Below are 16,859 nucleotides of genomic sequence, written 5' to 3'. Positions count from 1 at the left end.
ACTGGCCTAAGTCTTGAATGGGAAAATAATTTGTTTCTTTGGGAGTGGGCTGATGTGAGATGGCTTATGTTATTCCCTCTGTTCTTATTTCCTGTGCATCCAGCTTTGATTTTGCTTTATTCACTGCCCACTCTTTTCTACCGCTTCTTGTGCAGCTTCTACATTCAGGCTCCTGTTAACATCTTGGGTTCCTTCTACCCTCTCTTAACTTTAATTTTGACCCAGATGTCCACCTGTGAGTCTCCTCACTATCTGCATTCTCTGTATCTGCTTTAAAGATGGAACAATTGAAAACCTGGTTTATTGGCTCTGTGCCTTTATTTTCTTACATCACTGGAGCATAGTTCTGAATACAGTTAACTCCTGAGCAGTGCAGAGGTTAAGGGCACCGACTCTCCGCTCAGTCAAAAATCTGCATATAGTTCATAGTCAGCCCTCCATATATACAGTTCCTCCACAACCATAGGTAATGTAGCACTGTAGTACTTACTGTGGGAAACAATCAATCTACGTTCAAGTGGACCCACACATTCCATACCTGTGTTGTTCAGAGGTCAACTGTATGTCATTTCTGTTAGGACCATGGAAACAAAGACTGAGTCTGGCATATCTCCTGATTTCTAGTGACATCTTTCCAGCTCATAGTATTTCTGTTATATTACTGTTTAAAATTTTTATTTCTAAAGAAAAATTTTTGACAGAAGTCATTTATGTATCTGACTACGTGTGTCATATACTTCTCTACATTTCAGCCTAAAGCACCAAAGGGAAAAAGTGTAGGACAAGAAAAAAAAGTCATCCATCCATATAGTAGAAAAGCAGCTCAAATTACAAGAAAGGCCCACAAACAAGAAAAAAAGGAAAAGTAAGTATCTTCATTGTTTTATGTATTGGTGAAAACCCCTTTTATACAGTTATTCATAATCAGTGCTCCCTTTCTCTTCCTTTGATAAATATTCAAGTGTGTTCTGTGTACTAAGGTAAAACACTGAACAAGGAGTCAGCACTTAGAACTTAATCTAAAACATATATAAATATAAATAGGTTGTGATGACAGCAATGAAGAAAAGTTTAAAAAGATTATGGGATAGAGAGTGAGGGAGAGATTCTGTTTTACATAGGATAGTCATGGAAAGTTTCTCTGAAGACTTTACATTTGAGCAGTGAGCCATGCAGACATTTACTAGGCATTTAGGTGAAAGTACCTATTAGATGTAAAAGACGAGATACAGAATGGGCTGTTGGATGTGCTGGCTCTGATGCTCAGAGGATAGGTTAGGGATATAGATGCAAATTTGGGAGCCATCAATATCTAGCTGATACTAGGAGTACTGAGACTGGGTGAGATCACCTGACAAGTAAATGAAGACAGGAAAGAGAAGGACATCAAGGATTGAGTCCAGAGCTCCTCAGCCGTTTAGAGGTTGGAGAAAGGAAGAGGCTGCAACAAGTGAGACTTAGGAGGAAAAAAACATGTTTCAAAGAGAAAATAGTGATCAACCTGTGTCGTTTGTTACAAGATTAGGGCTGAGAATTCATTTAGTAAAGCAGAGATCACTATATATTTTTTTCTTTAGTTGTTTCCTTAGTTGTTGCTCTAGAAATTTCAGCTAACATCTTAAAACAGTCTAATTCAAATTAACATCAAGTTCGTTTGAGCAATATACCATGAAATGCTCCACTGTAACTCCATTCTGAGCCTCTTGTTTGTACTATAATTGTCAGATGTGTTTTGCACGCTGTCACTAAGTCATGGGCAGCTCTTGCAACCCCATGGATTATAGCCCACCAGGCTCCTCTGTCCATGGGATTTCCTAGGCAAGAATACTGGAGTGGGTTGCCATTTCCTCCTCAAGAGGATCTTCCTGACCCAGGTATGAAACCCACGTCTCCTGCATTTGCAGGCAGATTCTGTACCACTGAGCCACCTGGGAAGCCCTACTGTCAGATAAGTTATTCCTTTGTACATTGTAAGTTCATAAAACACAGTTTCATGATTATTGTTTTTATGCAGTTGTCTTAAGTTAGGACAAGAAAAGTGTTACAAATTAAAATACATTTATACTGTCTTTTCGGAGAAGACAGTGGCACCCCACTCCAGTACTCTTGCCTGGAAAATCCCATGGGCGGAGGAGCCTAGTGGGCTGCAGTCCATGGGGTCGCTAAGAGTCGGACATGACTGAGCGACTTCACTTTCACTTTTCACTTTCATGCATTAGAGAAGGAAATGGCAACCCACTCCAGTGTTCTTGCCTAGAGAATCCTAGGGATGGGGGTATTTATCTGTGTAATTACCTTTTATCATTGGTGCTTCTTATTTTTTCATGTGGATTCAAATTAGTAACTATTGTCCTTTTATTTCAGTCAGAAGAATTCCCTTTAGTGTTACTTGTAGGGAGAGTCTGAAAATGACAGATACTCTCGTTTTTATCTGAGAACGTCTTTAATTTTTCTGTAGGACTGTGCTTCATTTTCAAGTTTCAATATGTATGAAATTCTTGGTTCATAGTCTTCCTGTTCAACACTTGAAATGTCACATCTTGGTCTTCAGGCCTCCAGCGTTCAGACAAGAAGTCAGCTGTTCATCTTATTGAGGCTCACTGTATGTGAGGAGTCACTTTTTTCCTGATGCTTTCAAGATACCACTTTGTCTTTCAGTAGCTTTGCTAGTGTGTGGCTATGCCTAGGTGTGGATCTCTGAGTTTATCCTGTATAAAGTTTATTAAGCTTCTGGGGCATGTAGGTTAATGTTTTTCATCAACTTGGGAAGTTGTTATTTTTTCAAATACCCTGCCCCTCTCCTGTGACTCCCACATGCATATATTGATCTGCTTGATGGCATCCCCACAGATCTCTGAGACATCTTAATTTTTATTCTTTGTTTTTGCTCAGAGTGGATAATTTCAACTGGCTTCTTATGTTTGCTTGTCTCTGTCTACAGGTCCAACCCTCTGCGCTTTCTCTGGTACAGTTTCTACTGTATGGTATTTTAAACTCCTGAGTATAGGCCATACTTCTTGTTTCTTTGTGAGTCTCCTACTTTTGTATTCAGAATTGACCATTTTAAATAATTCAGGGTGATACTGTTGTTACAGACATATCGATCAAAGCCCCCAGTTAAAGGAACAGCCTTTTGCTTTTCCTTCCTTAATCTTGTTTTAACAGCTGCTGCTCATCAATCACAGCTTCCACTTTTGTGACCTTGCTTGCTCACCTTGCTTGCTCTTTACATCTTCGGAAACTTGGGCTGCCTGGGGAGGGAAGGGATCTGAGCTGTTTTAGCGAGAAGTTTATGGTGTATAAAAGATACCCCAAACAAACCTGGGGTGCTCAGCCATTGGAGGTGACCCCGCGCAGCCCACAGAGGGCTAAATAACCCTGCCATTCTGTGTCTTCAAGTGCTGTTTGTGTCTTTCCCACACCACGGTTTCCATAACGATACTGTCCCCACGGTCATTTAGGTTTGCTGTTGTTGCTGTTTCCTTTGTGACTTTCCTGGACTAATTTTGTAAAAGCCTGTTTGTCGTGTGCAGTTTTTGCAGTTTCTGCTCAATTAATGGTCAGCTAATGTTTGGACAGGGGTTTCTGTAATTGCTTTTGACTAATAAAAGTCAGCCTTTGTGGAGGGACTGTGTAGGTCTTTTGGACATCTTTTCAGAACTCCAGGAGGCAGTTTGTGCAGACTTTATTTAGCGTTTGCACAAAGCCTCAGGATTATCCAGAAGTGAGAGAGTAGGATCTTCTCGGGCCTTCCTTTGGCATGAAAACAGTCCTGAATGTACACCTGGCATTCTTGATTTCCAGGAATATGCTGGAGCGAGCATTTCAGTGCCCTGTATTGAACTTCCATTCCTTAGATTTTGCTTTTAAATTGTTTGGGTCAGCCTTTTGTTAGTCCTCAAGTGGTGTTATCACTCAGGCAGCTGTTGTGGTAGACAGTTGCTACTGAGATTGTTTCTGAGAAACAGCCTGGGGGTTGGGCTGCTTCCACGGAGAAAGCTCTGTGTTAGATTAGAAAGTAACTCTTCTGCGGCTGCTAAGTTGCTTCAGTCTGTCCGACTCTGTGTGACCCCATAGACTGCAGTGGAGCATTTCCATCTGCTGCCATGTCAAATGGTGACAGTGCTCAAGATGAAGCTTTGGGGGAATTCCAAACCTAACTGTTCTAGTGACTGCTAGGAGGATGGCTTTTACAGCTACCCTGAGTTGCTAACACATTGGTTCATAAAAATTGCTGTTCTTACTGAGATTGAGTCATTTTTCTTGAGTAAATGCTCCTTTGATTGTTGCATGCCTTTGGTTAATTTCTATACTTCTGAAAAAGTTGATTTTGACAAGTTTTGATTTTCTAAGTTCTTGCTCTGCCATTCTGAAAGTAGCTCTGTATCCTTGATGTGAAGGAATTCATAAGAAGGTTTTCTTCATCAGGAAATGAAACGTGTATGCTGCCTCTTCTTTTCTCCCCTTCTTGTCCCTTAGCCTCTCTTTGATCAGCATCCCATCCTGTAATTTGCCTATTCTTCCCTGCACTCTGGGCTGTGAGAGTCCCCAGGAACTGCTATGAAAGTAAAAAGGGAAAGTTGCTCAGTCGTGTCCAACTTTGCGACCCTGTGGGCTGTAGTCCAGGGAATTCTCTAGGACAGAATGCTGGAGTGGGTAGCCTTTCTCTTCTCCAGAGGATCTTCCCAACCCAGGGATCAAACCCACGTCTCCTGCATTGCAGGCGGATTCTTTACCAACTGAGCCACAAGGGAACTGCTATAGGAACAAATAAAAAAATTCCTTAAAATGAAGCTGTGAAATCAAAATAGATTATTTTGATTATTTTAGAATAGCCTTAGCAGTTTGACGAATGCTAGATACATTTGCTTAGTAGCTGATAAAAACCAGCTGTTTTATTGTTACATTCCTTGCCCAAGACCAGTTGGGTTAGCAGTTTCAAAGTTATTTGGCTAGAAGTTTTCTTGAAAAGAATAGTCAAATGCTATGATCATATAAGTCAAATTTTCTTTCTTCTTTGTAATGATGGGTCTTTGTTTTGTACATTAAAGATTATTATAATGATATTGCTTTAAGATGGTAATTTTTTAACATCAGTTATTTTTGTATCACTTTCATGCATTTTTTTCTGTATCTTTTTGACATGATTTACTACTTACATGATTTTGCTATCACCTATACCAGTATTTCACTAACTTTAGTGTACATGAGATACACCCCTAAAGTGTATTAAAACAGTTTTTTGGGCTGCACCACTAGGGGTTTCCTGATACAGGGCTTCCCTGATAGCTCAGTTGGTAAAGAATCCGCCTGCAATGCAGTTGACTCCAGTCGGGAAGATCCACTGGAGAAGGGACGGGCTGCCCACTCCAGTGTTCTTGGGCTTCCCTTGTCAGAGGGAGTCAGAGGAAGAAGGTGGCTAGGATGGAAGACAGTGTTTGTACTGTCATTTTCAGATGACATCCATCCCAGTATGCACTGTTCTGGTTTTTAGAAGTGAGCCGTGAGGTCCAGCCACACTCAGGGAGGACAGGGGTGTGAATATCAAAACAGCAGGAATCTACACTGGGGACCCTCTTAGGTATTACCACATCCTGCCCAACACAGATCCTTGATTTTATAAGGAAGAAAGATAGCCAGCAGCTGGAGGATTCTTTTTACTACTTCCTAAGATTTATTTTTAGGGAGGTAGGGGAAGATTGGGGTGGATATTGTTAGGGTGCAGTGCCCTTGACCAGAGGTAGAGGGTACAGACACGAGCTGCTGGGTTCATCAGATGGACTCTGAATACCTGAAGATACTGAAGGCGTGAATGGCGGTATAGAGTAGGAGTCAGACACTATTTATCTTTAGCATTTGAATGCTCTGATTTAAGACTATATGAAATACCTCTTCTGTTCCTATTAAAGAAATTAGTGCAGTTTGAGGACTAGTGCATTTCAAGTGATGCTCAGTTTATAGGCAGGAAATAGTTATTATTCTATATCATTTGTTTTATGAATTCTCAGCGTAGCAACATGTTGGTACTGTGTATTGTCAAATTTTGTCCCATAGAGTATGTAGCAAAGAACTATAGATATCAAATGAAAATAATTTCACTTAACAAACATAATGGGTAAGAATCTAGGTAACAACTTGGAGAATTTAGTCTCAAATCTCTCTTTCATTCCAGCTTCACTCCCCTGTAGTTCAAGCCCTCAGTGTATTCATTCAGATCCATAGCAAACTTGACTTCTAACTAGATTCTTCTCTCTAGGCTGATTTGAAAGGAATGAATTCTCAGAGTCATTTTCAGCCTTATTATGTAGTGTTCTGTACTTCTTTTTAAAAATCATCTTTGAGGTTTAAATAGCATATGACAAAATAGACATAACTTAAGTGTGCAGCATTTGAGTTTTGACAATACATGGTGTAACCCCTTGATCAGTATGCTGGAGTATGTTTTCATCCTCCTCCAAATCTTCCCAGTCAGGTCTCAGCCCTCCTCCTCTAGCCTTGGGCACCTGTTGTTTTGTTTTTTAATAGATGATATCTATCTTTCCTAGCATTTCATGTAAATGGAATCATACTGTATGTAGTTTTTTGTGCCAGTCTTTTTCATTTAGCATGAAATTTAGCCACGTTATTGCATATATTAGTTGTCTTCCATTGGGGAAGAACTGATGTGAAGCTGAAGGTCCAATACTTTGGCTACCTGATGCGAAGAGCCGACTCATTGGAAAAGACTCTGGTGCTGGGAAAGATTGAGGGCAAAAGAAAAAGTGCACAGCAGAGGATGAGGTGGTGGGATGGCATCACCGACTCGATGGACATGAATTTGAGCAAGCTCTGAAAGCTGGTGGAGGAAAGGGAAGCCTGACGTGCTGCTGTCTACGGTGTTGCAAAGTCAGACATGACATGATTTAGTGACAAACAACAAGTTGTCTTCTCTTCCATTACTAAGTAGTATTTCATTGTATGGATATGTAGGTTTTTATCCATTTACCTGTTGATAGTCATTTGGATTGTTTATACTTTTTTGGCTTTTCTCAGGATCTGCAAGCTGAGTGACCATCCATCTATTTTTATAAAAGCAGTTTGTTTTACTGAAAGGCAGCTCTGCCCATTCCTTTCATGTTTGTGGCTGTGATGGCAGAGATGAGTAGTTATGACAGACCAGCCACATGGTCCTCAAAGCCTTACTTGTTACTGGCGAAAGCTTAAGTGAAAATGATCAACCCTGCTGTTGCATACAGATAAAATTGCCATAAACATGTACAGGTATTTTCGAGGACATAAAACATTTTTCTTTCAGTTCTTAGAACTGGAATTGCTGGGCTGTGTAGTAGATATGGGCTTCCCAGGTGATGCTAGTGGTAAAGAATCTGCCTGGGTCAGGAAGATCCCATGGAGGAGGGCATGCCAACCCCCTCCATATTCTTGCCTAGAGAATCCCATGGACAGGGGAGCCTGGAGAACTGCAATCCATAGGGTCACAAAGAGTGATGTGACTGAAGCAGCTTAGCAGGCACACACATGCACAGGAGATGTATGTTTAAGTAAATAAGAAATTGAGTTTTAGAAAAACTTGTTGAAAAGAATGAAGTCATGTAGGAGGTGTAATGTTTAAGTATGTATAATAAAAAAATTACCTTATCTGAAGTGGTAATGCCGTTTTACTTTTTTCACCACTGATGTATAAGACTTGGACTTCCCAGGTGGTGCTAGTGGTAATCTGCCTGCCAATGCAGGAGACACAAGAGTTGCTGGTTCAACATCTGGGTCTGGAAGATCCTCTGGAGGAGGAAATGGCAACCCACTCCAGAATTCTTGCCTGGGAAATCCCATGGACAGAGGAGCCAGGCTGGCTACAGTCTACGGGGTTGCAAAGAGTTGGACATGACTGAAGGAACTTAGCCTCTGTTTTCTCTCAGACATGTATTACCATTTTTAAAACAGATTTGAACCAATCTAGTGGGTGTACAGTAATGTCTCAATGTGGCTTTAATTTGTATTTCTTTATAACTAATTATATATTTTTAGGTGTTTATTGTTTGCTTTTATGTCTCTGATTTGATGAATAATCTGTTAAAATCTTTTCCCTTTTGATTTTGAGTTGTTTGTCCACTGTTAAGTAGTAAGAACTATTTATATATTCTTAACACAAGTCTTTTGTATGTTATTTGTATTGTGAATATTTTCTCCCATTCTGTGGCTGAAATATTTTTGTTAAAAAGGCTTCATTTTATTTCTCTGATTTTCTAGTTGTTTAAAGTGGGAGGGTAAATCTGATCTGCTTTGTTAGTGCAGGGACAGTGAATTTTTTTTCCCTTCATTGCTGTATCCCTAGTTGATAGCATTAAGCATTGAAAAAAAGAAACTAGTGAAAGATTATTGCTGAGCCATGAAAGACGCTGGGATTCTTGGCCTCCGGAAGAGAGGAATTCAACCTGGGGCCAGTGACAAGGCTTGATCACTCAGAGCTTTTGTGTACTAAAGTTTTATTAAAATATAAAAGAGATAGAGAAAGCTTCTGAAATACACATCAAAAGGGGACAAAAAGAGCGCCCCCCCTGCTAGTCTTTGCTGCTGCTACTGCTAAGTCACTTCAGTCATGTCCGACTCTGTGCGACCCCATAGACAGCAGCCCACCAGGCTCCCCTGTCCCTGGGATTCTCCAGGCTGCAGTCCATGGGGTCGCTAAGAGTCGGATACGACTGAGTGACTTCACTTTCACTTTTCACTTTCATGCATTGGAGAAGGAAATGGCGACCCACTTAGCAGTAAGTTATATACCTATTAGCAGACAGCTAATTAGAGGAAGGAAATGTCTCGAAACTCAGAATAGTGCCAGGCCTCTCACCTACAACATGCATTTTGAGATAACATTGGCACAAGATGAGTCATCCCAGGCCATAAGATGATTGACATGAATCTTGAAGAAAGGCAGGTTTCCAAGCAAATATGTAGTCTCATTAACATAGCTTAAGAGAACATTTGCGAGAGTAAAGCATACTGGTTTGTTAAGTAAAGCATACTGATTTGTCAAGTCCCTTCTGAGTCGTAGTTGGAACCAACTTGAAGAAAGACAGAGTCTAAGGTAAATACATAGTTCATTAACATAGCTTAAGAATAACATTTCTGTGAGAAAAACACATTGGTTAGCTCAAGGGCTGAGAAAAGTTAAGTTCAGGTGGAACCAGATGTCATCATGGCAACACAGAATTTTAAAGGAAACCTTTTAATTTTGTATAGAGAAGGAAAAAAAATCTGACAATTGTAGTTTGTTTCTTCCTGACGTTTAAGAGAGAGAGACAAAACTTCTGACGGTTGCAGCCTGTTTCCTCCATTTGGAGATCCTAGCCTTCCGGCATGTTACCCTCTCACTAGCGTCCCTCTCTCCTGAATGGAAAAGAGATTTTTCTTTTCTTTTCTTGTCCTCCTGTGGGATCTTAGTCCCTGACCAGGGAACAACCCATGCCCCCTGTGATGGAAGTTCAGACTGTTAACCACTGGAATGCCAGGGAAGTCCCTGAACGGATTAGAATTCAAAATAGCAACAGTAGGAGGCACATGATCATGTAGGCCATTTTTTGAGAGTAAATGAGTTCTTTTTCTTTGTTATAATTTGTATCAAATTTATGAAAAGTAAACATTTTGTTTTATTCCTGTTGAAGTTTAAAAGATGACAGTGATGCATTTTGGTCTTGATGGCAGCAGTTTTCTAGAAGGTCCTTGTTACTCTTCTGTGCACAGGCTTTATGCATATTACAGAATTCAGACAAGTTTTCCTTTGTGTTTTCAAAACCAGTTTGTTTTATAGGTATCCTTTAGTCACTGCAGAGCAGAAAAAAAATTCTAGTAACATTTTGTGATTTAAAAGAGAAGCATGGTGTCAGTGTTTCTTAAGAAAATTAATTTCATATGCATAAAAGTGATCTTTGAAAGGTTCTTAAGGTTCTTTGGGTAGTTTTTCTTTTTGTTGTTTTTTTCAGATTTTTAAAACTTGTTTTGGAAGTTTTCTAACACACATGCACTTTTTCTCCCAAGATTGAAGAATGAAAAGGCGTTGCGTCTCAGCCTTATTGGTAAGTGGATTTTTCTTGTTTGAAGTTCTTCCCTTAACTATTTTCTCTTGACTCTCTTAGTGAAATACTATTTTTATCTCTACCAGATAAAAGTGATTTTGCTAGATTAAGTGAATTTTCTCTACCAGACTTGATTAAAATAAAGTCAGTCATTAAACTGTTAGAACAGTGTGAATATCTAGGTCAGTTTTCTAGAAATTCTTTAGTATCTACTCTTATCCATCCCTCTCTCTCTCCAGTTTAATTCTAGCTTCCTAACCGTTTAGAATTATAAAGGGTTTTGGAAACAGCAATTCATGTTTAATGATGTGAATGTCTCCTCAGTCTATATCTCAGTGTCACAGTCTTTTTATGTGTGTGTCTGGGTGTGTGATCAGATTTATTATTGGTAAGGGTATCTGATAAGTCTGAGATTTCAAAAGAGTGGCTACTAGGCTTTGTAACTAAAATGAAAGATATTCAAACCATTAACTCAACTGCCTTATCAGGCAGCAGAATCGTATTTGTAAATGGTTTATCAGTAATCCTGGATAGGGCCATTTCTTGATTTGTAATACTGAGAAATCTTACTGGAAGTGGCACCCCTGTGGTCTGATTGACTCATAAGCATGAAGTCTGCTAGCTTTTTGATAATAGATGTCAGTCATTCTGCATCGTATACAGCAGATCTTGTATGCTTAGTGTATTTACTGACTTTGAGGCCCTGAACAGGTTACTTAACTTTTCTCTTCTAAATGGAGATAATAATAACCCTCATAGGGTTGTAAGAGTCAAGACCTGTGCCTGTACTTAGTGCCCGCTGCTTACTAAAAGTTCAGCACACACCGTCCTCTTCATTAATCTAATCAAACTCTCCTTTTGCTATTTCAGACAAGTTCTATCATTTGCTTTATAAATACTTGGAACTTCATGTTCCTTTAAAGTATTCTTTATTTAAAAAAAAAAATGTTTTGTATCCTTTCTGGATAAGAAATACATACAGAAAAGCATCCTTCCTACCTTTGTCACTTCCCCAAATTAAAATGTGACAGTTCAGTTTCTGACAGGCTTGTTTAGCTTTGAGCCCACACAAAACTTTATATTTAACTTTGAAATAAATGTTGATACTGTTTTAAACACATTGATGTTGAAAATTATAATGAATACCTCTGCTTAAATAATGACTTATGATGTTAATCTGTTTTGGTACTTGTTGTTATAGGTGAAAAACTGCAGTGGTTTCAAAATCATCTTGATCCCAAAAAAGTAGGATATTCAAAAAGAGATGCTTGTGAATTAATTGAAAGGTAAACACTGGGCATGTTAATGATCAAAGGGTCAGTAAGAGGAATTCCCCAACTTGGTTCTGCAAGATGCAGAGTTCTGTTCTGGATTTATAGACAAGCAGATAGACTTTGTTATAAAGACTTTGGGTTGGTATACTAGCTTAGTCATTTTAGTAGGCTCATCACCTTTCTGCACTTCAGAATGGCAGGTAACCCAGTTTTTTGACTTCCTTGAGAAATGACATCAAAACTGATATCTGCAGATGGAGGTAAGGTAGTTTGAAGAGCATCTAGGCAGAGAGAAGAAGGTCTGAAAGGCCTGGGGATGGGAGCAGCCTATTTAGTGATCTGCCAGACATTTAATATCACTGAGATAATAGGTTCCGGGAGGGAATTGTGACAGTTTGAATAAACAACCAACACATAAAAAATCTCAAATATCAACGTAAGAGTTTGGACTTTACCCAAGGACAGTGGGAGTCATAGGAGACTTTGAATAGCAAGTAGCTGCGATACTCTCACATTTAAACTTTTGAGAGTGAGGCAAATGGATGAGGGGGCAAACTGTTAAGAGGCTGATGAAGCCGTCCAGGCAAGAGGTGGTGGTGGGAGCAATGTGGTAAAGAGAAATGGAAATGTCTAGAGAGTTTAAGGGGGTAAAAGTCTCAATCTTCAGTGAAGACTTAAATGTGGCATAAAGGGGAGAGAGAGGAGTCAGGGTGACCCAGTCTGCATCTGCGTGAATGAAGGCGGGGGCCAGGGCAGAGGTGGAGCAGATTCGGAAGGGACCAGGAGCAGGGCTGAGAGTGCGTTAAGGCATCACCTGTCAGCCAGATGGAGACATCCAGGAGGTGGTGGAGTGTGAGGACCTGGAGTTGACACTGTAATGGCAGGCTTTGATTTGTTCACAGAAGATTTGAGAGTGGTTGAGTTACCAAGAGAAGGTCTGGGATCTGAGAACTTGAAGGAATCTAGAGGAATATGAAAACTTGAGAAGGACAGGCAGTGGCTGGGGATTATGTTTTAAATAAAGTCATATAAGCCAAACAGATTTTGTAAGTCAGACCATCTTGTTTTTCAGGTATTTGAACCGATTCAGCAGCGAGCTGGAGCAGATTGAGTTGCGGAACAGCTTCAAGGACAGGCAGGGCCGGAGGCACTGCTCTCGGGAGGCGGCCATCAGGCAGACTCTGGAGCGGGAGCAGCAGCAGTACCAGGCCTATGGCCTCGGTGCGTCCCGTATGGCTTCCTGATGTCTTGTCTCTGTAACTTATCCTGTTGATTTAGTTCACTTTGATTTTCCTTTTCTTTCTTTTTGAATATTTGGAATTTTTTAAAATTCATTCTTTTTTTCTCCTACTTTCCCAAAACTGTCAATTCTGACAGTGACATTTTTCTACTATGATAGTAATCTTTTCCTCTCCCTTCAGGCATGTGCTTAACCTGCTTTGATCTAGGCTTATTACTTGCCTGTCTCCAGTCACATCAAGTTTCTTTAGAGTAGGTACTGTGTCCTCTTGCCTTTGTAATTTTTGTAGTAAAGAGCTATACTTGTTGCAGCCATTCTTGAGAAATTACAGAAATCAAAATTTCTTTCTTAACAGTGGAGCATTTCTTATAGTTCGTGAAGACAAGTGTGTCATTCGTTTAGCAGCATTGTCTGAAGAAAAGTACTTAGGAGGAGAGGAGAGGGCACTTGCAAGGGCTTGCAAAGCCCACCAGCAGAAAATGACCCAAAGGCTGCACATGGCCTACAAGTAGTGTTTGATTGGCATATGAATTGTCAGTATAAAAAGATCTGCTGAGTTCACATGAAAAATGTAGATTTCTGGATGCCTGTTCAACATACGGTCTGACAGCATTGTTTGCTGGAGCAGAACAGTAGCCATCGCTTTTAGACTTAGCATTCCGCACTTCCAGACCTTCTCATTCACGGTCCCTGCCTAGTCCCTGGAGGCACTCATGTGTGAATTTGCCTGGAGAGTACAGTAAACGAAATGTTTAATAGGAAAATTAGGTTTTCTAGCTTTAATAATAACAGTAGGAGCCTGAAGGCATTATCCTGCGACTCCTGCTGTGAAGGTCCCAGCCCTGGCAATAGTGGTACTTGGTCCAGGAAAGCCTGGGCGGCCCCCCACAGGCATTCTCCCCTCCCTGGTGGTATCTCACTATGACTGCAGGGTGCACTTCAGCAACACCCAGCAGGGAGCGTTGAAAAACACAAAATTTAATGCTTGCAGTTCCTGGAGGGTACAGGACATGCCTGAAGGGCTCACAGTGAGGCTTCCAGTAGAGAAAGGGGGGGAAAGCAGGGGCGGGGGTTGGGGGGGGGGTCCTGCCATTGTAAGCGTCAAGGTGGAATGCCCCGGGTTTCAGGGGCTCCCTCTTCATGAAGATGCCAGAAAGGAGAATGGGTTCGCTCAAGTGACCAGTCCCCTGGGGTGTTCTGACTGGGTGGGGCAGCCTGGCTTCTGACCTAGTTGTTCTCTGCAGCTGTGTCAGAAGCTGGCAGTAGGTTCATTGAGTTGCATGTCTTCGCAGTCAGAAGGTTAACTTCAGGCACTTATACCTTCAGTAACACTAGGAACCCTGAGTAGATGGCAGTTCCTCTTCAGCATTCCTAAGAAATGAGTTTTTTCACTGAAAACAACAACAACAACAACAGCAGAATAGCTTTAGAACAGGTTAGATCTCTGCTTAGACCCTTGCAGCTTACTAAATAACAGGGCAAGTTATTTCCTACCCACTTCCCAGCCTTGTTACCTTCCATTTAAAAATAGAGAGGGATTGTACATTTAAAAATAGAAAGGGACCTCCCCTTTCCAGGTCATTTAAAAGCCAAACAAGACTGTATGGAACATGTAGGGATTGAGGGAGAGCTTCAGCCAGTGCTGTGTCCTTTTCACTTAAATTTGTCTGTGCTTATAGTCTCCATTTCTTCATCTTCCATTTTTTCTGGAACCCCTTAAATTAGGCTTTTGTAGCCACCACTCAAAGTCTTTGTTGATGATGAACTGTTTAAGTTGCTAAAACAGATGGTAGCTCTGCTGGGTACTGACTCTCATAGTCAACTTCTGTGCAGCCTTTGATACAGATGATCCCTTCATTTTTTGGTCACATTTTTTATTTGGGGTAGTAGCCCCTGTCCTTCCTTGGTTTTCCTCCCAGTTCACTGGCCATAATGTCAGTTTCTTAAGCTGAATCCTTCTCATAGCCTCACGAACTAAATAATTGGCCCAGATATCTGTCCTTGGGCCTCTTGTCTTTCCAGTTTATACCAGGTCCTGCATTTATCTCATTTAATCCTGTGCTTTTAAATACCATCTAAATGTCATAACTTCCAAATTTATGTTGTCAATCCTAACTTGTCCCTAGAACTCCAGACTTGCATTCTCAAACTTGAGTTTCTTAAAATCTCTGCTTGAATGTCTTCTAGACAGCTCCAATTTGGCATGTCCCAAAGCAAAGTCCAGTTTTTCTCCTAAAACTGGCTCCTCTTGTAAGATCCGTATTTCATTCAGTGACCTCACCACTTGCCCATCGTCCTGCAGACGTTTCACATCCCACATCCAGCTCATCAGCCAGATACACTTGGAGTCTGATGACTTGCGCTGCTGCTCTGCTCTCCTGTAGCTCGAGCCACCCGTCTCTCAGCTCTGCTCTTGTGATGCCCTCCCAGGTGGCTCTGTGCTCAGCCTCTTCTACCTGTAGCCACCAGGTTGAGTAGCAGTAATTGACAGCACATCCCATGTCAGACATCCTACTGGGGGTGGAGCCAGTGCTGAATCTCAGACCTTCTGTTCTTCTGGTTGTGCCTCAGCCCAGGGAATGTGGTGACACAAGTCCACAAGAGTCTAGAAACATGGGCAAATTATCAGAGATGCTGTCAGTAAGATTCAGTGAAGACTACATACCAACATCTCTCTGTCTTGCCCCTGTTTGGTATAGCCATTCCTCACTCACATTCTTATTTTCTGAAGCTGTAGTAAAGGTCAAACGTTTTTATTGTAGATTTGTTTCATTTTATACATTGTATTTTAGAATACATCATTTATTAGTGGTTTTTGTTTTAATCACCTTCTTAAACTAAGTCCTTTATGCTTTTGAAATCTCTTTTCATTGTAGCTTTGTAATCATGCTTTAAAAGTTTCTTTTGCTTTGGGCATTCTTCTGTCAGTTATTTCTTTTTCTTCCTGAGATAATGAAGAAACTATAAATACTGTAATAAGACTTTACCTAATAAATATATTTTATTTTCCAGAGATTCCAGACATTTTAAATGCAGATAATCTGAAAACTTTTAGGTGAGTTTGTTGCATTTTTTTCTTTGAAGCTGCATGTAAAATACATGATAGATAAACTTTCTTCCCTTTTGAGTATTCAGGGGTTCTTTTTAACCTCTCTTTCTCAGATAAGTAAGAATTTTCCTAAGTTGCATTTGTCAGAAATGCCTGAAATGATAGTGACCTAGTGCTTTTGTTTTTCAAAATACTTCAAAATTCTTCAATATAGTATTTAAAAGAACATGATGTCACTGTTCCTCTCTGTTATTTAAAAAAAAAACCAAAACTGTCAGCAGCAAACTTGATGGCTCAGAAACCCATTCCCAGACTGTTTGCAGCACCTCCTTCTGGAGAAGTTGGTTGGTGGGAAGGGAATCATGAAGAACCAGGTGACTCAGTGATCTCTCTAATAGTACTCTGTGACCAGAGAGACCAGTGAGTAGGATTTCCAGTGTTTAGTTGTCAAACATAAATAATTTTTCTTTAGAAAATAATTTTTATTAATCACTTTGGCCTCAGGTAGGTCATGTTGATCAGCCTGAAATTTTAACTGAAATTAGATAAATTAAGTCCATGTTATTTGAAACCCTTAAGCTTATTTTATATTATTATACTTCTGACTTTATAGAAAATACTTAATATTCATAAAATCTCAGCTCTCATAAAATTTATCAGTTATATATAAGAAGTGGTTCACTTTTTTAACTCATGTACATCTAGTTATAAGTACATGGAGCATAAGATTTTTTTAGATGTTAATTTTTTTGCCTGTAATATTAAGTAGTCAGATATTTAAGTATTCTCTTCATTCAGCAAAACGGTAGATTCTGCCTCCTCCAAAGAAAGCCAAAAATGAGAAGGAATTAGCATAGACTATTAGTATTTTTATCTAGCTAGAGTTCAGTTCTCAAAACAATCTTCATTTTGCTCCCAAAGTAACTGAACATAGGATTGTCACAGAAATGCTGAGGTTGAGAAACTGGAAGTTTTCTGTTATAAGAATTGTTTGGTTGCTGAAACTTAATTGTGACTTACCATTGTGTGTGAAGAGAAAAACATTTTCTGACTCTGCATTTTGGAGGTTTTCCAGTGTGGTGTAGTTCCTGCTTTTGAGATTTCTTGATACTGTTATGTCCTGATAGAGGGAAGTGTTCAGGATAGGGATCATAAAAGAAAGGAACAGCCTCCTTGTAACTTCTACCTAATGTTTTCCTGCATTGTTTTGAAAGTCTTGAATACATGAA

At 40.1% G+C, this 16,859-nt stretch overlaps 1 protein-coding gene across 1 annotated transcript in view; it reads left to right on the top strand.

Annotated features, from left to right (window-relative positions):
- The window catches only part of TMA16 (translation machinery associated 16 homolog), a 30,814-nt gene that overhangs the window by 12,336 nt on the left and 1,619 nt on the right, over positions 1 to 16,859 (top strand). Inside the window, exons 2-6 of the mRNA XM_018049159.1 lie at positions 753 to 865; positions 10,030 to 10,067; positions 11,269 to 11,353; positions 12,414 to 12,562; positions 15,594 to 15,636. Coding sequence (XP_017904648.1) covers positions 753 to 865; positions 10,030 to 10,067; positions 11,269 to 11,353; positions 12,414 to 12,562; positions 15,594 to 15,636 — 428 coding nt within the window. The remainder of the gene's footprint in view (positions 1 to 752; positions 866 to 10,029; positions 10,068 to 11,268; positions 11,354 to 12,413; positions 12,563 to 15,593; positions 15,637 to 16,859) is intronic.

Source organism: Capra hircus, chromosome 6, assembly GCF_001704415.2.
Source record: "Capra hircus breed San Clemente chromosome 6, ASM170441v1, whole genome shotgun sequence".
Taxonomy (NCBI): domain Eukaryota; kingdom Metazoa; phylum Chordata; class Mammalia; order Artiodactyla; family Bovidae; genus Capra; species Capra hircus.
This window is presented reverse-complemented; position numbering and strand designations above follow the sequence as displayed.